Below are 23,109 nucleotides of genomic sequence, written 5' to 3'. Positions count from 1 at the left end.
GTACCCTCAGCATGTACCCTCAGGTCCTCTGGGTCTTCCCAGAAACAGAGGTTGGGTGCGGCTGTGGATCACGTTAATGACTGGCAATGCTTGTGTCAAATATCTTGCCAAAACATTTCACCAGGGGGAGCAAAAAGCTCAAATGTGGTTTTCTTCATTTTATTTAATATAGATGCCTCCTGCACAGTCAGTTGCAATATAGCTCACATTTGATTTTCCCATACCCAGAAGACTTTCCTTTCTCTTCTCCTTGACTATCCTAAAGCCAGGAGTAAACCACTTCTGTGGATCAAAATCCTGCTCTTGCCTTTAGCTTTGGTATCAGTCAGGGTTTAGTATTGACCTGTTACAGGTACTAGCAAATCTTTCTTATTCTGCCATGTTTTGTGCAAGTAATTAGCTGTGAGTAGGTCATTCTAAGCCCCATTCTGAGGTAAGGAGTCAATACAGCATCACTCAGAAACTGGAAGTTTTGTTTTGTTATTTTTTAGTAAGAGTGTTAGACTGTGCCTATAATCAAGGTGGACAATTCCTCCTTGCAGATTTCTATGCTGCAGTTCATGGAACTTGTTTTACAGGATACTCTATAGAATATAGTTGCTGTGTCTAGATATTTTTGGCATTAGTAAGAATTAATCAATTCTATTTTAGCTTTTACACTTTTAATATGCAACTCAAAAATGTACAAAAATACTTTTTAAAGAAAACTGAAACTGTATTATTTGCAGAGTGTCCATATATGCCTCTGTATACAGATTAATTATAGCTCAGTATGTATGCATTTGTATACGCCTTCCTCTCCAAGCCAAAAAGCAAGCTTACTGAGAAATATTTAAGGTTCATAGCCTGCAATTCCAGCACAGGGATAAAAATATCAGGAAATTCTTTGGCAAGCTTTCCCCCAACAGTTGTGAAGTACGTTGACGTTTTTCTTGCTATACACACTGCTGTTCTCTCCGTTTCCTTAGGGAATGTACAATATTTAGTTCAGTTCATGTTTGTCCCCTGACCAGAAAGGAACATGCTTTCAAACTGTGCACTGATTAATAGTTTGGGTGCTGCACTTCGTGGTTCTTGTGTCAGCCATTGACTTCTGTGCCTGTTCTGCCTTCTTTGTGTGGATAGTTTTAATAGGAGTTTATTGTGTTTGGAAACTGTAATGTCTGTAAATCTAATTGATAAAATGAGGGACTATGGTATTCAGTTCATCAGTGACTGTCTATAAAATAATTGTACTTGAGCAAAACTTACAGGAGTAGAAACTTTATATAGTTCACTTTTTCATAAAGTTTTATAAAAAGTAGAATCCCCCTGCAGGGAAGGATCACTATGCCAAATTTGGCACCTATTCAATAACAGGACATGTAAGGATTACAGCCCTTCAAATTTGAACACAACCTTAAGTATGCAAGCAAACCTCTGACAAACAGCCCTTGTTCATGATAGCCTCTAATACTTGCTCACCATCATAACAGCACCTCATAAACTGGATTTCTCTTTTTCCCTTAACCTCAGTGCGCTCTCAATTTATTCATTAGATCACTCCCACCGTTCCAAGTGCCTGAATAGCTATACCAAAAAAAAGCATCATCTTGTTCCTAATCTAAATGAAATTGAATCAATCTTCCTTTCCTCGCCACCATATGTGGATGTTTCTCAAAAGACCCCCTTCCCCCAGCTTTATTAAATCTTCAAAAAGAATCAGGTTGAAGCTATTATATAGACCTGCAGATCTGAAATGAAAAGCATTAATGTTTTATAATGCTCCTCTCCTTGCCTTCCAGAAAGGAATAAAAACCACTCGCATCTTGTCATGAAAAGAAATGTTATATCGGGGCTTTTTATCAGAGTTTGTGTAGGTGAAGTCATGACATTTAAGACCACCTCCCTTTCAACGAAGTCCCATGAAATCATTCATGAATAATGCATGACTTCAAGCCAATAAAATCTTTATGCCATGCCAGCATCTTATTTGCAGGAAATAAAATTAGAGCACAATGTGCAGTAAACCATAACCAGAGGAGTCCCGCTGTCATGCAGATATAATCACAGGCATAATGTGAGAGAGCACTGAGCATAGTACGTGTGTGCAGTTCCAGAAGGTTCACAAGAACCTCTGCAGCAGAAGGGTCTGACAGCACTGCACAGTCCTGGCGGCAAGCAGCGGGCAGAGTTACAGCACTCAGCATATGGAAAAAGACAGAAATTGACCATCTGGAAGCAGGGAGTTGCACAGGCCAGGGGATGCAGTGATAATGTAATTATCATCACTGCTTTCTCTCTCTTTTCCAGCCAAACTGAGCTTTTTAGGGAATTTAAACTGAAGTCTAAAATTAACTGTGAAACACGGTGTAATACAGCTACAAAACAATGAATGATACAGGTTTTGCATTTTGCTTTTTAAATAAATGGAGTGCAAGAGATCAAAATTTATGCTTCAATTACATTTACTTTGTCTAGTAGTTGCCACAAGCCAGATGCCTTTCTCTAAACATATTTGTTTTACAAGTTTATTTGTAATCTATTATAACTATTGTTCAAATTCATAATCAAAAGAAAGGTAAACATTATTATTCTTGTAGAGTAAAAAGTCCTGTCATGACATGCCAAGTTCAGCTTCCGCTGATTTTGCATCAAGACTGTGACCTGGTCTACTGCCTTAGTCCTGGTCTTATTAGCATCCCTTTGTGTGGAGCTTCCAAATTAGGTTAAAGAAGTCATTCAGTAGCAAGACATGACCAACCACATCTTAGCAGGTAATTAGTTCCGCTCTCTCAATCGCTGGCGAGATACAGGGCTCATCAGTTCTTAGCTACCTATCCCTGTAGGCTTTAGGTAGGTAAATTGAACCAATTAATAAATTCGTTGAGATTTTGTACAGAAAATTCCTTGGCCACGAGAGACAGTATTACCTTGACAGATTTTGAAATGCAAGGAAATGGTTATTTATGTTGCTTGTGATCTTCATTTTCTTATTATCTTGTGGAAATTACTAAAATGTGCTTTCTACAAAGGAACTGTGACTGAATGCTGCTATTGCAGGCCCATACTACAAATGTGTTCCATTCCCCTATAGACATAAGCAAAAACAAAAGAAAAAACACCCATGTTTGTTCCATAGCTACATTCTTAGATAGTTTAGCAGCAATCTCATCTAACCGCAAGCAGGGAGAAAAAATTAATTACAAAATCAAGCCGTGCTAGAGATGGATTCTAGAGGTTAAACCTTTGTTGTGGTTTAACCCCAGCCGGCAGCCAGGACCATGCAGCTGCTCGCTCACTTCTCCCAGTTGGGGTGTGGGAGAGAATTGAAAGAGTAGAAGTGAGAAAACTCACGGGTTGAGATAAAGACAGTTTAGTAGGTAGAGCAAAAGCCACGCACAAGCAAAGAAAACCAGGAATTCATCCACTGCTTCTCATCAGCAGGCAGGTGTTCAGCCATCTCCAGGAAAGCAGGGCTCCATCACATGTAATGGTTACTTGGGAAGACAAACGCCATCAGCTGTCCCAGCTGTGTCCCCTCCCAACTTCTGGTGCAACCCCAGCCTACTCACTGGCAGGGCAGTGTGAGGAGCAGAAAAGGCCTTGACTGATTAGCAACAACTAAAACCATCAGCGTTTTAGCAACACTACTTTCATCCCAAATCCAAAACATAGCAGTGTACCAGCTGCTAGAAAGAAAGTCAACTCTATCCCAGCTGAAACCATGACAACCTTACACTGTTGTTCTCCTTTTAGAGGAGATTTGTTGGAGAAAAAAAATCCAGTTTTGCTCTATTACTTACTCTAACAGGGTTCCTCTGAGTAGAGCAACAGAAGCAAGAACAGGATTGATTTATGTTGTTTATGGATTGATTTATGTTGTTTACTTCTCAGACTTCACGGGAAATCAAACTATTTGAATGCAAAAATATCCTGATAAAAGCTGTAAGCACATACAGACTTGTATATAACAACAGCCTGCTACAATAGGCTGTGGATTTTAAAGCCTGGGAAAAAAAAGTCTAAAGATAGGCTTTTGCATTTCAAGTAGTAATTTCTTCACCAAACCCAAGACTTGGGGCTTGGTGTTCAATATACAGCATCTGTAAGTGAAAACTGAGTAACATTATGGATTTTCCTTTATTATAAATGTTATATCCTAATATGCCTATGGTTTGCTCATCCATTAAGGTAAGACCACCAAGAAGCATTTAAACATTAAAGATTGCACCCTGGTTCTGTTACACGCTTTGTAAAAGCAGGCTTTTACCATACAATCACATCCTAATCTGCCATCTTTTGCTGCAAGGCAAGAGGTTTAGGTACCCAAAACTACAACTGTTACAAATGCAGGAGGAATGATCTACCTTAGTTCTACTGCTGCTGCGAGAGCCATTATGTGAGAACTGCTTTCTGACTTGCTTACTGTTTCAGCACTGCGGTGATCAGCTTTGGCAATGGCACACCGCTCCGGGGCTTCTCACCTGCCTAACAACGGGTCAAATAAAACACTGGTAAGGAACAGTTGAAATCTGCCTTAGTACAATTGCCTAAAATTCTAGCATGGATCAAATTTTTTATTTTTAAACTGAGGGATACAGACTTTCAGTGGAGAATAAAGCACTTTAGAAGAATTAAGTAGAAGTCTAGCAGTTAGTAGCAATTATTTACCTGCATCTGAAATTAAGCCATCCCACAGCAAAGTTCTGACTTGCCCAAATAACCATTCTGAATGGGTAACAAGCCAAGAATACAGTCAGCTCTGCTTTCTTGGTTCTGTCATTTAATCAATTCCTCCTATGAAAGTTACCGCTACAAAAAGTGGCAGCTACAGTGCAAGTGAACTTGCTAGAAGCACATTTGTGTTTCCTTACAAGAGCTATAAATGATCAACACAGGGGCCCAAAATAAAGGGATGTTAGTGGCTGACCTGCTCAATAGTTTACATGGTCCGGACCTGCAGCACTCCACCTAGGATGCTGTATGAGACTTTCCAGCTGTGTGGGGTTTGTCTAAGCTGGGCTGCTTTGCATGAGACTAACAAGCTGCCCACTTAGGCACTGCACAGGCCAGACCTGCACCTAGCATAACTTAACATCGCTATTTTGCCTGCCCTCAGTGGTACACTTAGGTATGTTCACAAAGGATGAATTTAGCATCTTTTCTCTCCCCAACTTAAATGCACTTAAATTTGTTCCTGAAAAGCAGAATAAAACATGGTTTCTCAGCAGAACAAAATCAACAGAAAGATGCACTTCTGTCACTTGGAAATAGTGACAGCTTTATAATTGAATGCTCACACAAAAAAGGCTTAATTGTAGGAAGTCATTTTACTGTTGAAATAAACGACTTATTTACAAGGATAGTTACTTTACAGTTTTACAAAGCAGATATAATTCTTCTCAGAATAAAGTATCAAAACAGTGACAGATTTACCACTGTCTAAATGCAGTTTATTCCAAAAAGAAATCTACAGCAATCATTAGACTAAATCATACCAATCACATAATAAAATGCTGTCCCTTGCAACTACAACAGTATAAAAAGACTTTTTATCAGTCATGATCTACTGGATTAAGCATCTGCTATACTTCTTTCTTCTTGAGTATTAGTGGACCTACATTATCTCCTGTTAATTCATTGTGCTTGTTGTGGGAGCCATCACAGACAGGGAACTGGAAGAAAACATACACGAGGAATTAGTATAACTCTGTACATCAACTGCATGGCGATTTTTATACTTCCTCCTATGCCAAGAGCACTTTGATAATCTTGCTAGTTCCTCCTACTATGTCCCATTTCAACATCAAACGCCATCTCCTATCAGACACAGGACACATGGTAGTGAGGAAAAAAAAGGCACTGCTAACAGGTAACTAAGTTTGTGAGGTCCTAAAATAGCTGTTTTAGACACAAAGTTAGGGACAAAGCCTGTTCTATGAAAGAACAGAGAGCAAAGCGGCCACCATAGACACAGTTTAAGGTTTATTGTGGAACTAGCAGAAGTGCTCTTAATAGATTTAATCATTTGCAACCAGAAAGGATGGTTTTAAGGAGAACTGAAATACTGTGCTGAAGTGGTTAGTTGACAGGCTTTCTTAGGTGCAGAGCAGATTTTTTTGTTAAAACAGGAAAGCATTTGATCCAGAGAGGACAGAACCAGAACGCAGTCAGGAAATTCCAAAGAAATTGAGGGTAGAGGAAAAATACTTATGCACATCTAGTTGATTTGGGGGATATGGACTATCCAAACCAGTCATCTACTGGCTGCTCTGGACCAGATGGGGATATGCTCTCCCTCACCAACACAGGTCCAGCCTTGCTTTCATTCTAATATGAACAACTTTCTAAGCATTGTTTTTGAAAAACAGAGTAGTTATCTTCTAATTAGTTGCAATGTATTTCCAAATATTAAACAAGGCTTGCTTGGTTTTAATCTACTCACAGATGGTCACTCTGTGTTTCTAGAAAAACCCTACTGTGTTTCTACAGTTTCCTTCTGCATGTAGATAGGTTTAGAATGGAGAAAAATAAGAACTGTGCCATTCTCAAAAACCAGGAACATGTTCCACCTCCAAAGAAAAGCAACAGGTCAACATGTTGCAATTTACCACCGAAGCACGGATAAAAAGATGCAAGTTTCAATCTCTAATCCTACAGTAGCACAAAGTGTCTTACCGTTTTAGAACGCCAACATCTGCAGTAAGCTTTAGTGAGGCACAGATCTTCAATGTTTATTTCATTCACTACTTTTGGATTTTCCTTCTGGATCTTGAGGTTAATCAAGCTATCCTTTTGCTGTTTCTTCTTGGGGAGGAACGGACGAACAGCGAGGTAACCGAGCAAGGCCAGCACGCCCAGGAAAGGCAATAACCGCAGCCATTCTGAAACTAAAGACAGGTGGAATTTAGATTGGCTCTTGACACCACTTCAGTATGGTGCAGCATCAGCTACTCTCAAATGATTTAGGCTTACGGCAGGGAACGGAGTTGGCTCAGTCAGCAAGGCTCTGAGGGCAAACAAGACTGCGTGGGTAAATCTTAAGCAGAAAGAAGAGCCAGATTAAAACCTGGGTATTACTGTAGCCAAAGTAAAAATTTGACTCCTAGAATTTCATCTGAAGTTTAATTTTAACACACTAGAAGATGACTCAATGGAAGGGAATAAATCCAAAACAAATGAAAGATGTACTGAAATGAGGAACCCTAAAATTACAGGGGTTCTGCTTACTCAAGGTAAACCAGCACTGCCTACTAGCAAACTGGGCATGATTACATGGGGTAAGTATATTCAACGCCAGTACCTTATCATTCTGCATATGAAAAACAATTCAGTATGTTTTATAATGCAATTTTTCATTATTTATTTCAGATTTGTAGCTTCTTCAAGTTTTCTTGATTTTATTTGGTTTTGGTTTGTTTTTTTTTTTTTTAGAAACTTTTGATAGAAATTATACCGATTACTAGATAAGCATTAGCAAAACCTTCACTAATTTTTTGGTTTTATTTTTCAGAGCTCTGTTTGCTCAGGGATCTGTAACCAGTTTCTACAATACACAGAGAAAGAAAGAGCCCTGAGATCAGGTAAGTCAAACCACAGAAAACTGCTTTTTACCAAGCTGAGGAACTTAACTTTTAAGTTCAGGTAAGAGATTCAAGTACCTTCTGCAGATTTAGCTGCCTTGCTACATTATTATAAATTTTCTAGACATACTGATGAGAGAAAGACTTACTGGACTTCTTAAGAAATTCATCAGCACCTGGCATAAGATCCATATATACTGAAGGTCAATCCCCTTTTCCAGCAAAAGATGCTGTGACAATACTCCAGTGTAATTTAAATACCACATTGCAATAAAGGACAGAGCATTCTTCTAAATTTCTGGAAAATACATTAAATCTAAACACTCCTATAGAAATGGAAGAGAGTTTAAAAATATTTTAAAGTGACAAACAAGTGTAATGAGCTGGAGCATTCCAACACGTGCAGCGTAATCAGAAGCAGGGTGCACCTATCAATTGTGCGACGAATACAAGTGGGCTAAGATTGACACATAACAAGGAAACCTCGTTAAAAGAGACTGGCAAATAAACAGCAGGAGGCATCTCAATACAACTTGAAACTCCCTGATATGACAAAAAAACCCAAAAAACTGGAACAGCAGTCATGCCTATGGGAGACTCATGACCACTTGGGTTCATCCAAATGAAACAGGAACATAATAGCTGTAACTTCTGAAAAAGGAAATCAGAAACAAACAAGATTAGGAAGTACAAGGATATTATTTATCATGGTTATTATTTAATATTTGTATCATGCTAACTGCTGATGAAGAGTTTTGTCCTCACTAGCCAATGATTTCTTTACAGATTTCTAATCTGGGAGTCTCTGGAAGGCCCCCAATTACACCAATGTGTACACTAATAAAACTGACTTGTTATTGCCAAAGACTACTTTTAGATTGGAAAATCAACATGACCATGCTTCTGGGGCATGAGAGACAAGATACTCTCACAAAGTAAAAAAAGTCACAGATCTTTGGGCTGGTGGGCGGGAACAGGTACCCAAACTAATGCAGTGATATCTTCCTACAACTGTAAGCTGCTCTGTGTTCTTGAAGCCGTTCATACCTTTCTGAAGCAGATGTAAGGCAATTCACAAGACTTTATTTTCACAGCTGATAACTCAGAATTCTGCAATTACATTGATTCTGGAGATTCTTTATCAGTTCAGCTGCACAGGAAGATGCAGTCTTTGGAGCCAGAAATGGAGAGTAGAGTATCGAAGAAGTTAGTCTTCAAACTTGACTTGTGTTAGATAGAGACCAATCCCAAAGATAAGTCCTGGAAAGTATCAGGAACATCACTGAAACAGGAATGCCCAGAGAATACCAAGAAGCTGAGGCCACAGACCATAGGCCACAGTTACATTTTCAAAGAGAGGTTGTCTTAACTTTTAGTCCAACAGTAACAAGTCCAAAAAACCAAGAAACACAAAAACTGTGAACAGAAAGGCACTGGCTGGCCACTGAAAGTCAAATAAAAGCAAGTGGTCCCTGCTTGATTTCACCAACTATTCCTTTTGGTATCTTTCACTTTGAATTATGTTTTAGCTAATTTCTGTGGAAACGACCCTGTGCAGACCCAAAAGCAGCTTCTCCCCATAACAGCTCAACTGCAAGCCAAAATTTTAACAAGTATTAGCTACCAGTCAAAATGAAGATTGGAACTGTGATTGTGTATATTCTCTAAACTGATGAAATTCTTAACGCAAATTGAAATTACTTATTCAATTACATTCTCTTCAGAACTAATAAGCAGTTCTAACTGTTTTCTGTTGTTTGCTTGGGTCTCTTATGGGTGTTCTCATTGCTACACAAACTAAACACAAAGGACTCCACACACCACTTACTTTAGTATGTCTATTAGCTTATTCAGCAGGTATGAAGTTAGAGAGGTGACAGTCCTTTTAGTGACACAGCACACTTTAAATAAACTAAAAGCCAAAGCTACGGGTAGGTTAGCAAGCCACTCTGCGAATGACAAATTCATTGTTCTAATGGGTTCTGAAGACCCCGTTATCACGCTTCTTTCCCTCAGTCCTGTAAAAGATGATCCACAAAACTGTCCTCTTCCTGGACGGCAGCTTGTTAAAGTCCCTCTTAACATGTAGGCCAAGTGTAAGACAGCCCACATAGGACTGTGTCATGGTTATGGCAAGACGACTAGGACCTAGATTCTTACATAAACCTTGAAATTCTGACCACATGCTATTTTGAGGTGAACATCTATGCTGTTTTACTGACGTCTACCAGAATAAAAAGCAACACCAGCATGAGACAACACTGTTCATTGCAGCAAACTTGAGAAGGGAAGGGTAAAGCAGCTATGACAAGAAACTGAAAGAGGCTTCTGAGCAGCAGCGTGACAATTTAGATATCCACTTTCAAACCCAAGGTCAAACATTCTTTCCTTCCTCCCTCATTGCTTTTACCTTCAGGAGTTTTGCACTGGATGTTAACAGTCTTCCTCTCTCCAAACAAGCAGTTTTCCATGGTGATTTGGTGAGGTCATGACAGACAACAGGTGTCTCAAGACTTTTAATCAGTGCACTATACAATATCCTATACAAAAGGATCCTGCCTATGCTTTCGTTCTGTTGTTTCTACAACTGATGCACTACAGGAACTGAACCTGCATCTGCCTGGAGGCTTATGAAGGTTTACAGAAGCAATGAAAGAGCTAACAAGCAAAGGACTGCACTCTTACAGATTTGGGTTCTGGTCTGCCTTTGCAGACAAGGTCTATGCTAGCAAGTGTTTATAGTGCTGGTCCCTGACTAAGTTCAGCAGATGCCACCAAAGGATAAATACTAATGCACTTTAAATGTTTTAAGATCACTATTTTTTCTCACCTCCCAAAAAGAAGCAAAGAAGAATGCTTGACATGTTTGATATGTCATTTGACAAACAACATGCTCCTCTGTAATTTGTAATAAACACAAGACAGATGTTAATCTCATCTTCTCTATTATCTAATAATCTTTCACTAACAGTAAATTCAACAGATATGATCCTGTAAATTGCTGATGCAAAATAACTGCCAGAATTGGGAATCCTCTGCTTTTAGAGGCTTATGACTTTAGGACAGGAGAGACTAAGACCACAACAACAATACAGAAGAGGCACTTGCTGAAGCAATCCGACTTTCTCAGATGAAATTTTAGACTGACAGCAGCTCTGAGGGCAGATAAGGACAAAACTCTTCAATGAGCAATGAGGTTTCAGTGACTTTCAATGACTTTTAAGCACTAAGACAGGGATCATTTTTTAATTTAGGTGCCTAGGATGTGGCATCCTATGATCTCCTACTGAAAAACCTCACCATATTACATTTACCGTATGCCATAGCTTTAAGTACCTCATACAGTTTTGGTTTTTCCTCCATATTCACCTTAAGAGGAAGATACATAACAGCAGATATTAGTCTAGCCCTACTGTTCAAAAAAACGTGAAAAGTGTCAAAATGTTACCTCTGTTGCTCTTTTTGGAGTGTTTAGCACAAGAGGAGTAAAAAAAAAAAATCGCCAAGAACTAGAGGCAGTGGATGTTTTAATTAAATCTTCAAAACAATTTCTGACTCGGTTGTTTCTTTTACCTTTGTTTAATATTTTTGGGACTGACATTTCACGTGTTTGGTCTCCACTTAAAGTTTTAGTTGTTTGCTTCTTGCCCTCCCTCCAAATTCAAGGAAGTACTGGTCAATGGGGTAAATAACATGACAGCAAACCAGTTCTCCCCCACTGATCATTCTATTAAAAAAAAAAAAAGTTCTGACCAGAGGTTTTCAGAATAATTTATATTACTGCTAGGTAACGTGAATAAATACAGAGACTGCACAAATAATCCTGTCACAGAAATGTATGTTTGGACAAGCAAAGCAAGAAGAGATTAAACTCAAGCATTATTAAGGTTAAGAAATTTTAAATATAATTTGTGGCTAAAAGGGCAATCACTTAAGCAGGAAACTGCCAACTGCTAGGAATGTGAAAAGCTGCACTGTTCTGTAGCTTATTGTATCCCCTTTCTCCCAACTTTGTAGCAGCTGAATTTCTCTATTTGGTAAATAGAGAATCACAGAATGGTTTGGGTTGGAAGGGAACCTTAAAGGTCATCTAGTTCCCTGCAGTGAGCAGGGAAATATAATTAACAGTATTTTCAGATGACAGTGTAGTTGTCGGAAAAGAAGAACGGTTCATTTAAAATGGGCTTCCTTGTCATAGGAAAAATAATGGGGCTTTAAGTTTACAAGTAGCATAAATATGTTGGGAAAAAAAAGTACTCAAATCTGGTTTTAAATAAATTGTGCCTGTTCTAAATGAAATCATTTTCCAGTGCTATTAAAGTCATATAGCTTAGTGCTGCAAGATAAACGTAAAAGGTTGATTCTACACCTTGAAGACTTTTTCTATTCCCAGAGAGTTTCCGTTACAGCATTCCTCTTATTATTGCCAAACTAATCTTGTCATTTGAGACTACTCAAGGTTCTGCCTGTATTATCACAGCTGAGTCTGGGCTCTGATAGTTCCAGTTTGCCAAGCACTGAAATGCACTGCACACCTAAAGAATTTGCTCGTATCTAGTTTTCTTTCTTGTTCGCTCTATGATAGGGCTATAATTAATGAATAGGTTTTTTCACTCCCTCGTCCAGAAAAATACTTATAAACGTGATTAAATAAAAAAACCTCTGACTTTGTAAATGTAGCAGGCTCCCAGAAACTGATTTATTTTTTTTTATGAGTACAGACGCTCCCTTTAACCTTTTAATCAAATGAAGAGGCAGTGTTTTAGGCCTTCAGCTAAAATCCCATTTTCCTTATGTGTGCGGCCTCTGACTTGCTGGTACTTGCACAGAGAGGAATTTTAAGTACAGTGCAAACGAGCTGGGGCCGAGAAGCCTGGTACGTTTTACTCTACCCTCACGTTTTACACTATCACCATTTACCCCACAGGGTTGGATAATTTTCCTGATGAAACAGTTGAACGGCGATTTAACTGATTAACGGCTCCCTCCCGCCTGTAACAGGTGATTTGTTTAGCAGGGCCGGGAGAAAGGGAGCGATGCCTGGAAGCGGCAGCCCGACACGGGGCAGGCCCGGGGGACGCGCCGGAGCCCAGGCAGAAGCGCTCGGCCCAACCCGGCCCCGCCGCTCCCCTCACGCCACCCGCAGCCGACGGCGGACCGGGAAGGGGTCCAGGCCCCCCCCGCTCCCCCCACCTACCTGTGAGGCGGATGAAGCCGCCGACGCTCTCGGGCAGCGGCAGGCGCTTGAGGTACGCGGGCAGCTGGACCTTGATGATGCGGGCCAGGCTCTCCAGCACCATGGCGGCGGCCGTGAGGGGATGGGAGGAAAGGGTGTAGTGCTCCGCGGCCACCCGCCGCCGCGACCCGCGCGCTTCCTCGGGCTGCTCCCGCCGCGCACGCGCCGGAGGGCGGGGCGGGGCGACGCCGGTACCGGCCCCTCCGGCGCATGCTCCCAGAGGTACGGCCGGTGTTCCTCCGCTCGGGCCGCGCTTCCGGCGGGCGCCGCGCGGGGGCGATGCCTCCGCTCGGGGCGGTGCAGAGGGGCGCTGCCTCCGCCAGGCGGCGCGCGGGCGGTGGCGGCCGTTGCAGCCTGGAGGGAGCGGCCGGGAGAGCGGAGCCCGGTGGGCAACGGGGCGGCGGCGGGCAGGGCCGGGGCGGCGGCGGGCAGGGCCGGGGCGGGGCGGCCGGGCCAGCCGTCGGCCGTTGGCAGCCAGCAGGGCGCCGCCTTAGTCAGCCGCTGTCCTGAGGCGATCGCGGGGGGTGGGAGCAGCGCCCGGCCTGTGGTGAGATCCGGCCGGTGGTGATGTCTGGCCGGTGGCTTGGGCCTCGTTTCGCCCGGGCAGGCCTCGCTTGAAGGTACAGCTAGGGAGGTGAGGGAGCGCGACTTTAATAATGTGTGGCTTATGATTTATGAGGCTATATATTACCTGTCGTCACCCTGCTCTCTTATAGTGGGATCTCGTGTCGGCAGTCTCAAAAAAGCTGAAGTAAAAGACTGAAAATTTTTTCTTCATATGAGTGATGTTTTTCATATGGTATCGTAACTCTTCTGAGGTGGGATAAAGTGAGTGCTGAGGGGTTTAATATTTCAGGGAGGGGCCCATCTGCCTCATGTTTGGCAGTAGTTTGTGCAGAACAAGCTCTATCTCCGAGCATGGTACTTAATTTTATTTAATTTTATGGCAAGGAGACTGGTCATTTTGGCATAGAAAATTGCCCCTGTATATCCAGGTGAACAAATGAGAAGTATGCAGCTATTCCCGGGCCAATTTAGACAATCCAGCCAGACTTGAAATCTTGCATTAGTCTCTTGGTCATGAGTCCAGTGCTATTTGGTTCAAGATGCTTTGCTACTGTGAGTGAATCCATCAAGTGCCAGCAGCATATAGCACAGAGCGCAAGCATCTTCAGGAAAGCTGAAGCAGCACAATCCTCCTAGATGTATCTCATTCCTTATGTAATCCTTACTGGAGCACAGTTCTCCCTTCTCCCTCAGTGTATGGATCTGACCGTATCAACTGTGTACTTCCCTGTCAGCCCAGAATTGGCAATTAAGAAGTTTTGGGGTAAGTTAATAGGGTTGAGCAAAGCAATGAGAGAGTAATTATAGGTATTTCTTGAGTCAGATGAACCCACTGGTCTGTCTTTAGCTGAATCTACTCTGCAGTCCTGTTTGCCTTGTATTGACTAAGATATACAAGTCCAGTGCTAGATCTCTCTGTTTCACTAGTTTGCTTTAAGGATCAATTCAGAGCAATCTTAACCAAAAGTTAAAATTACCATAAAGAACTAAGACAAAAAAAACAAATAGTGGAAGCTAGGTTTAAGACGAAGAAATCCAGCCTGTTTGTGCTTCTGGCCTGAATATTACTTTTCTACCTGTCACTCTACATTAACATTTCCTGATGAATCATCTTTAGCTAGTGAGAATATTCCTGTGATCTCAGAGTATCTTAGTTCCCTACCTCACCTAAGTTTACCCTTGTAATGACTGACTGATGTCCTAAGATGATTCCTTCTTATGTAGGCAAATACCTGCTATTAGACAAGATAATGAAAGAGCAAAATGCTTGGTTATTCTGTAAAGATTACACATCAGATGTCATGATCTAACTTTGTTTGTGAAACTTTCTGAGGGAAGAATACATAAAGCTGAAGATACATACAGTAAATCCTCCATCTCTGAATCAAACAACTTCACATGGCTGTCCTCTCTTCTTCCCTTTCTTCTGCTATTCCAGCCTTCTCTGGGTGCTAGCTGTGATACTGGGAGCACAGCTGACGTTTCACTGAAGCTTCTGCGCCCCGCTGTGCTGCCTTTGATCAGTGCTCCACTCAGCACACTGCTAGACAATCTGCACATATTGCAGAGAGGAACCGTTCTCACTGCGCCTCGCCTGTCTGCATAGGTATCAATTGACATGAGTCATAAACAGTTTTGGTATATGAAAGGCTGAAGTCATAGATTGTGGAAAAACTATAAAGAAAATGAAGCCTGAATGAGATTCTTAACTGAAGGGGAGGCAAAAGATGGTTTTTAGAAATCCAGTTTGAACTGGAGCTCAGGAGATGCGTGTTCACTCTCCAACTTCGCTGCAGGCTTCCTCTTTGACTTAAGGGGAAAATGTAAGCTGCAGGCTTTGTCAGTCCTTTAGAAAAGAACCGGGTTTTACACAGTAGTCCATCTTTAGGGACCACGTTACGGGGTCAGAACTTAAGATCAGTCAACACCAGGAGGTTTACCAGGCAGGTGTGACATCTTCCTCCTTTTACACGTTTAACACCCTACATGGATGTTCTTATTCCACAGACAGGTTGCTTCTTCAGGATTTTAGCAGCATCCTTTTCAACGTTGCCTCAAATCACAATACTGTTGGGTATCTGGAAAATTTTCTAGCTTTTTGGGGGAGTAATATGCAACAATTCATTCTTGCATATTTAGCTTCAGTTTGTGAACTGTTAAAAAGTAGAGGTTGCCTCTGCTTATGTGTTTCATGCTGAATATGGCCACGGAAACCCTGGTATTGGGTAGGATACATAGGAGTTGCCGTAATAAAAATAACAGCACAAAAAGCCCAAGCATAGATACTTCAACAGAACCTAGGTCACCGATACTGAAATGTTATTGCTTTCAGCAGTAAGTATCCTCTATCACTGGGATTTTTCATCTAGCAAGAACATTACAGATAAGATGGAGCATGGAGCCCACATCAAGAGATCTACATAGTTAGTGCTAGCTCAGGTCTTTTACGTGGAATTCCCAAAACACAGCCCAAAAGAGAACCAGCCCAATTAACTACTACTATGCATGCTTTGATGAGAATGGTAGAAAAGTTTGTGGTGCAGATGCAGATAAAGTTTGGCAGAATTTATTCTGCCAAGCATAATGTCACTACAACACAGCTGCATTGGTCCAGCTTGCAGTAGAAATAAGAGTTGCCTTCAGCATCCACAGCTGGTTGGTCCTGGTCCAACAGACTGAGCATAGGTGAAAAGCAGCCAGTTGTGTTCCTCCTCTTGTTACCCTTCAAAAATTGCTTAATTTCCCTGTGCCTTTAATTCAGCTGTAAAATGAGATAATACTTAACCGGTCTGTCTAGAACACTAAGATTTGCAAAGGAAAATAACATTTATAAATTATAATTATTTGTTTTATTTTACCAAGTACGCACCAGTAAGGATAAAAGATGAAAGGTTCTGAGGTAGCAGACACACAGTACTTCCATCTCTAAAATAAGCCTAAGTAGCACAGTAATTTGCTCAGCGCTCTTTCATGCTAATGAGCTTTTCTATCAACAGGCTGTCTTGTGTTGTTAAAACCATTTTCTTGGAATTGGCATTGCCATTTTCCATACTGAGTGCCTGGAATAATCTCTGCAGCAGGCAAAAGTACTATTGTCAACTAAAAATTATCCTGTCACCAAAGGGCTGGCTTCTGTGATCAGCAAACACAAGCCTCTGTCTAGGAGGAAGCTAGATCTCTCCCTTTGTATTTGAATCATTTCACAATAGGGTTTGATTAGGTGCTGTTCCTGCTGTATGCAAAGATCTCTCTCTCTTCCACTTCCTCAAAAGTGAGCAAAATCATTACACCCAGAAGGGCCGTAGGAACTGTGATTCATTTCATGCGACATCTCCATCAGTTAGTTATGCAGCACTGTCAACACACAACTATTAAATAATTGAATCTCAAAAAATAAGGAGACTGGCTTAAAAATGTAAACCATAAGACTGTATATATATATTTTATGCATATGAACTTTCCCCTATTTTATGCATATGAACATTGCAAGCAAGTTGCAATTGCATTGCATGCAGGTTAGGTTTTAATTTCTTGTTTTTACATCCAGAGGCTGAAATGCCTTTAGAGGAAAGCTGAGGTTGTCATGCTTTCCCTTGACTCAGATTTGGCACTTTCAGTGGCTTCTGCTGCTGTTTATTGAAAATATCTACTATTCTGTGGTGGGAAAGTGTTCAAGACAAAAATGAGTTAAGGAGAGAAATCACATAATAGAATCAATAGGGTAATTTTGTGGTAGCATAATTCTCATATTATAAAATTAGTACTAAATTAGCATGATATTACTTTTATAATCTAACTAACGTCCAAGAATTTTACAATGGAACTATTACATTTTGAAAGCAGGTGCTGTTGTAATTGCCTAAGGAACTGCAGTGTCCTACTAATAGCATGTATTATTGTTGAATTTTAAAATTCCCTGTGGCTTAGAATGCTATTTGTTGTCGCAGATTGTAGTGAATTGATTTGTGAAAAGAATGAAATCAGGAATGTAAAGAAAAATGGCAAGATTTCTAAGAATAGGATCAAGTTTCAATGTGGCAACTTTGTGCGTGAGACAACAGAGCAGTAGACACTCTTTTTATTTATTCAAGAAAAATACCATGCTTTGATCTCTCAGCCACAGGTTTAACATTTTAATTTCTTCTTCTGACTACTACTGCTGGGGAATGGGAAATTTTGCCCATGAGTTGGGTATGAAACAAAGTTGAAGAAAACACGAACTCAAGAAAGGATAGGTGTATTCAGTGCTGACTTCCTAGATATCCCCAGATAAAGTTCAGTTACTTTCTACTTGCATTGTATGTTTTTTCCAAGCTGGAAAATTGCTTTTATGCAATGGTTAGCACTGGTCCACGGTAGTGGTTTCTACAGCTACTAATATTTGCAGAAATAGCACAAGATGAAACTATGAATATCCACTTGGTTACACTAAGTTACTGACTTCAACTGCCTTTATTTAAAGCATAGAAAGTAACAAGTTGTATGACATCATAAGTCATGCATAACTATTGTAAGTAACATCAGTCAAGTAACACTAACGATACACAGGACAGAACACAGTAAATATGATATTGCAATGAGTTTTATATTTTGATGCATTACATGAATCATCCAGTCTTTCCATCCCCATTACGTAGCTGATCCGGTATGTGCTGCTCATGAGGATCCAGACTGATCTGATCGCTGGTCGCATACAGACTTGCAGAGATTTGGAACTTCATTGGCGTCCGCGAAGTTGCTAATTCACAACAGTTTTACTCAAATCAGAACAAGTATCCTTAGGATTCACTAATATGTTTGTAAAAGACCAAAAACATTACTGATTTGTGGCAGGTTCTGCCTGGTTTGTTGCAATAAACGAGGCTGCAAAATCCACAGATTGTCCCCTGGGAGGAAGCTGCAATGATGGAAAACAGATATATCCTCCTCTACGCTAAAGGACCTACAGAGGACAAAACCGACATAATCTGGGAAGTACGTGCTGGTAAATGAACAGATGTGAAGTAAAACCACTATCAAAACACTACAAGCTGCTCTCTTATGGTGGGAATTCCAGGGAAAAGAAGCTATATATATGTCAACATATTCTCAGCAGGAGACCGCTGGCCATTCCCTTTTAAACTGCATTGATCTTTGCTATCAGTGATGACTGTATATCCTTGACCAGGCAACTAAGGGTATATTTGTTTCCTTAGTACTTTAATCCTGTGGCATAATAGCTGTCACTGAAAGATACTTCTTTAATTTTGGAAGGCAAAGGTGAGAATGCCACAAGACTAATTCCTGTGATGCAATGTGCATTCGTTGGCAGGGGCTAATTATAGCACAGAAACACTACCAGCTTCCCCTGCCGAGGACAGAGCGTATGATCTCTGTAATACGACTGCACTCTGCTCTTAAGTTCTTCCTGTGTCATGATGCCCACTGACACTGCAGTAAAACAGCAGTTTATCATTCCTTCTCAGGCTGCTGTGTAACAGCAGCGCTGCGGAGATTTCTGAGCCTGTCTCCCCTTTTCAAGGTTAGCCAGGTCTGGCATTGACAGTAACTCGTACTCTGTCATCTCACAAGAATAATGAGGAGCAAGGCGAAAAACTAACCCAGAACACCATGCCTCTTCAATTTCAGACAACAAATACACGTATAACGGACGGAGCTGAAAGCAGGGAAAAAGTGGCTATCTTGATTCCAAGGCGATGACATGGAATAGTACTACAGCAGGTAAATATAGCCTCTTTTCTGCCTATCTTAGTAACGCTTTTTTTCTATTTTTTCCAGGCACTCCCTGTCCTCTGGACTGCAGGTCAGCTATAGCACAGCGCACTTCCGGATCTAGGTAGTTGGCTATTCCCTAGAAGATCTGTAAGTTACTTCCTCACTTACTTCTCAAGATAATGCCAGAGTTTTATATAAATTCTGTGCTTCACCACAGTACAGGGAGCTGTAAGGTCTGTAAATACATTTTTAAAAAAAATTGTTTCTTTTTTCCCTTTGAATCAGCTGAGAAAGCAACCAACACAAGAAGTAGAATACAAACATTACCTCAAAGTTTTCAAAACTTACTTTACAGGAATGTAAGCCTAATGACTGTGAGAGACAAAACTTAAATGAAAAATAAATACATGGTAATTAAGTGGCATTCATCTTGAACAACATGCTAGGAGAGTACTTTTGGAAAGTAGGAAAAGATCCTAGTGTCCCTTTTTTTTTTAGAGCACAAAGTCTTCTATTGAAAACTAGTCTTGTCATAGGTCTCTACAGTTAATTTATTAAGACACTTGAAAACGTTTTAAATGGCTTCCCCAAGAGGAATTAAATTATTTTTATTCTTTTTTTTTTACACTTTTATGTGAGTTGTTTTGATGACTTCTGGGACAGAAATGTTATAATTATTCAGAAAACAGGTATGGTAGAAATGGATGCCAGATGCCGCACAGAGTCCCTCAAATTGCCTGTCCAATATGATTTGATACTGTCAAATATTGTGAACAATATAAGGGTAAGCATGTCATTTAGTTTCAGAGTACCTGAGTGCTCCATGCCTAATTGCAGCAGTGTGTGTTTTTCTAATATGGGAGCTAAACAGCGATCATAAAATCACTTAACATAGGCCACCAAATAGTCAGGAAGGACTAAGAAATTCTCTTTTTCCCCATTAAGCTGAATTTAAATCACTATGACTGAGAAAATTAGTATCTTGGATCCCACTATCAACTCCTTAAGCCAGTATTTTTCCGTGTTTTTTTTTTTTAAGATGATGTCCCATTATCCAAACAAAAAAAAAATTGCAGCCCTCGTTGTCTGTATAAAAACGAATTAACATCTATTGCTCGTATAAGTGACAAATCTATGTCATATTTCTTGAAAGGCTGAAAAGCATGCTTGACCTTGAAGAGTAAAGTCACCAGGAGTGCAGAAGCTAGGTTGCCTTTGCTTTATAATTTGCAAAATTTTCAACGACTTGCCAACACCTGACCATGTTTCATGACTACCATGTGTGTCACAACCCATCCTCTCAGAAGTGCTGCCCTGATCCATCCCCCTAACCGTAATGACGAACAGTGTAATAACTGGCTAATTTCAGTATTAGTGGTTTAGAGTCATTAACAATATTTCCCGAATTACAATATGACAGCAAACAAGAATAATATTCCTTCCTTCTAAGAGATATATTTGGCTGTAATTACCTGGATATTTGAGGTCTAAGCAAGCTCTTGGACATCTTATGGTTAACTGCAACATAGAAAAAACTGAAAAGATCAGCCAAATCTTTAAAGATGAGGTTGCTCTAAAGGACAAAAAGTTAAGTTCAATGACTCCTAGTACCAAATGATAGTTGGCTAGTTAAAGCCATTATCTAAATACACGGCATATACTCAGTTCAAAGACAAACACAACAAACAAAAAAAACCCTGAAGTATTTCTGAGGACTTTCTTATTTACTTAAATCATTATTTTAAATTAAGTCAATACAGCATCAAACAACTAAAACACTGCAGTCTACAAGACTATGTAATAATATCCCCAGGGAAACAGCATTATTTTGTTTAAAACAGAATGGGGAAAAAAAAAAAGAACGTTCTACAAGGGAGAAAAAATTCTAAATGAAGAGTGACAAAAAGTCAACCTGCTACCTCTCCTGAAGCGTAATGTTTATTTAGCTACTCATATGTGACCGATTCACCATCAGGACTGCCTCAGAAGAAGGGGGAATGGCCAAGAAACTTAGTTTACTGCGGGCCATTTGAGAAGTCAATGGTACTAGGGTTCCTAACTCGGAGATGGTCCCTGCCGCAGGTCTTCTGGAAACACTGGCTGATCTCTGTGAGGAAACCTCCTAAGATAAAAGGTGGTTTATGTTTCAGTATAAAGTACACCATCAGCGTCCTGATTAGCTCAGGCTAACTAATTCCCTGAACTCTAATCAAACAATGAAAATTGTACTTAGCACGTAGCAAGCCGGATGAGTGGAAGCCTACACTTCAAATAAATGAACACAGCATGTTGTGAAGTCTGAACAGCCTTGACTGTACTAGGGAGCCTGTGAAATACGTTAGCTAGCCTGTTTGAATAATTAACTTTAACCCTTAACATTTTATCCAGATGAGCAGCTTTTATAGTGTATTAGGTACGCTCATCAAATCATTTGTTCAACCCAGAAACTCCTCAAAGGTTGTGGTTTGCTTAGTACATTTGCAGCCTGGAACAAGCATTGGAGGGGCAACCAAATTAAGATGGTCCAAATCTGACTAGTAATCAATTATGTCAAAGTAATAAAAATAGACGTATCTTGAAAGCACTTCAGAGAGTTCTTTGATGTCTCCTTTACTAAACACAATAGGCCAAATTAAGTACTGGTGAAAACTGCCATAAGAGCTTGGTCATTTTCGGTAACCGTGTAACTCCTACAGACTTAGCATGCAGTCTGAAGGCAGCCTGAGGGGTCAAAAAACAGGTATAACAAGGAAAAGTAACCACCTCCAAAGGGATGGGGTAAAGTAGGTCACCATTAAACACCTTCTTGAAGAGATCTCCAACTGATGCACCCTGGCCTACTGAAATTGATAAAACTGATTTCCTCCATAGAGGGGTTTCACCTGCTCAGCCTGTGTTACCTTATCTTAGCAACTGTGACTTATTGCTCAGCCCTTCACACCCCTCTTTTAAGATGCTATTTTGCCATGCATGTATATATTATCTATGTTTATTCAGGAATGCAAAGAATTCATACGAAAGAAGAAAACAAAGGTAGTTAGTAACTGCACGACAACAAAACTTTTCAGTTTTCAAAATTGGCATCCTAATTACGCCATGCACGTGCTCATCTGAGTTTCATGCTTCAGTATCCATAGAGTTGAATCAGCACAGAAAATTAACATTCTTGTTGACACAAACTGCTACTGACTTGAAAGGAGTAATCTTTCATTTAGATCAAATGGTAGTTTTGCTGGGAAAAAAATGAATATTCTGCATGAATACTAATAAATATCCTGTAGCAATTTTCAGAGATTTTATTGTTTAGGTCTGTGAAAATAACATAATGAATTTTATGTCATCAAAACTGTCTTCTTGTAAAATAGCTCTTAATTTCTGCAAGGATTTCAAGAGACGAGAAAAATCTTCAACTGAAAGAATACTATGTTGTCACTATGAGGCTAAAAAGTGCTAAACAATGAAGTGCTAAACAAAATCCTGAAGACAGGAAGATTTTGTGGAGAAACGTGGCCTGTTAATCTCAGCGTAAGTTACTGAAGTATTTTATATTCTTGTGAATCCCACATGACTTTGTGCAAGCCACAAAACCTTAGCATGCCGTTATTCAACAAAGCACTCGGGCTTTTCACTGGGACTCATATGTGGACATTAGACCTTACAACTGCCTACATAGAGCAGCAACAACTTAAAATGGAGTAACATAGGGACTCGGTGTTTTGCCCCATGACCTAGCAGTGAGACAAAAAGCACTACTATACAAAGGAAACATGTGGAATAGCCTGGAAATTGTTTCAGTGAGAACGTCAGAGAAGCTGTTGAAGAAACAATGGGAGATGAAGAATTGCCAAGCTGGAATATAAGACAAAAAGTTACCTTTTATCTCATATTCCTTAGAAAGCTAACTGCTGCCTAACACATTGACCTTGGGCTGGACTCCAGATGTGAAAGGGGTTTGCTACCTCTTCTTCCTAACAGAAGAAGTAATGGTCCCAGATGTAACAGCCAGGGAACTGAGCACGCGCTACA

At 40.3% G+C, this 23,109-nt stretch overlaps 1 protein-coding gene across 1 annotated transcript; it reads right to left on the bottom strand.

Annotated features, from left to right (window-relative positions):
- Positions 1–5,293: 5,293 nt before the first annotated feature.
- CISD2 (CDGSH iron sulfur domain 2) lies at positions 5,294–12,980 on the bottom strand. Its single transcript, XM_054202247.1, has 3 exons — positions 12,763–12,980; positions 6,661–6,872; positions 5,294–5,657 (listed from the first exon to the last, which is right to left on the bottom strand). The coding sequence occupies exons 1-3, from the start codon at positions 12,863–12,865 to the stop codon at positions 5,568–5,570; spliced, it is 405 nt and encodes a 134-aa protein (XP_054058222.1). The 5' UTR covers positions 12,866–12,980; the 3' UTR covers positions 5,294–5,567.
- Between the last annotated feature and the right edge of the window lie 10,129 nt (positions 12,981–23,109).

The sequence above is a fragment of the Rissa tridactyla genome, chromosome 5 (assembly GCF_028500815.1).
Source record: "Rissa tridactyla isolate bRisTri1 chromosome 5, bRisTri1.patW.cur.20221130, whole genome shotgun sequence".
Taxonomy (NCBI): Eukaryota; Metazoa; Chordata; class Aves; order Charadriiformes; family Laridae; genus Rissa; species Rissa tridactyla.
Note: the sequence above shows the minus strand (reverse complement) of the source record. Positions and strands in the feature narration are given on the sequence as shown.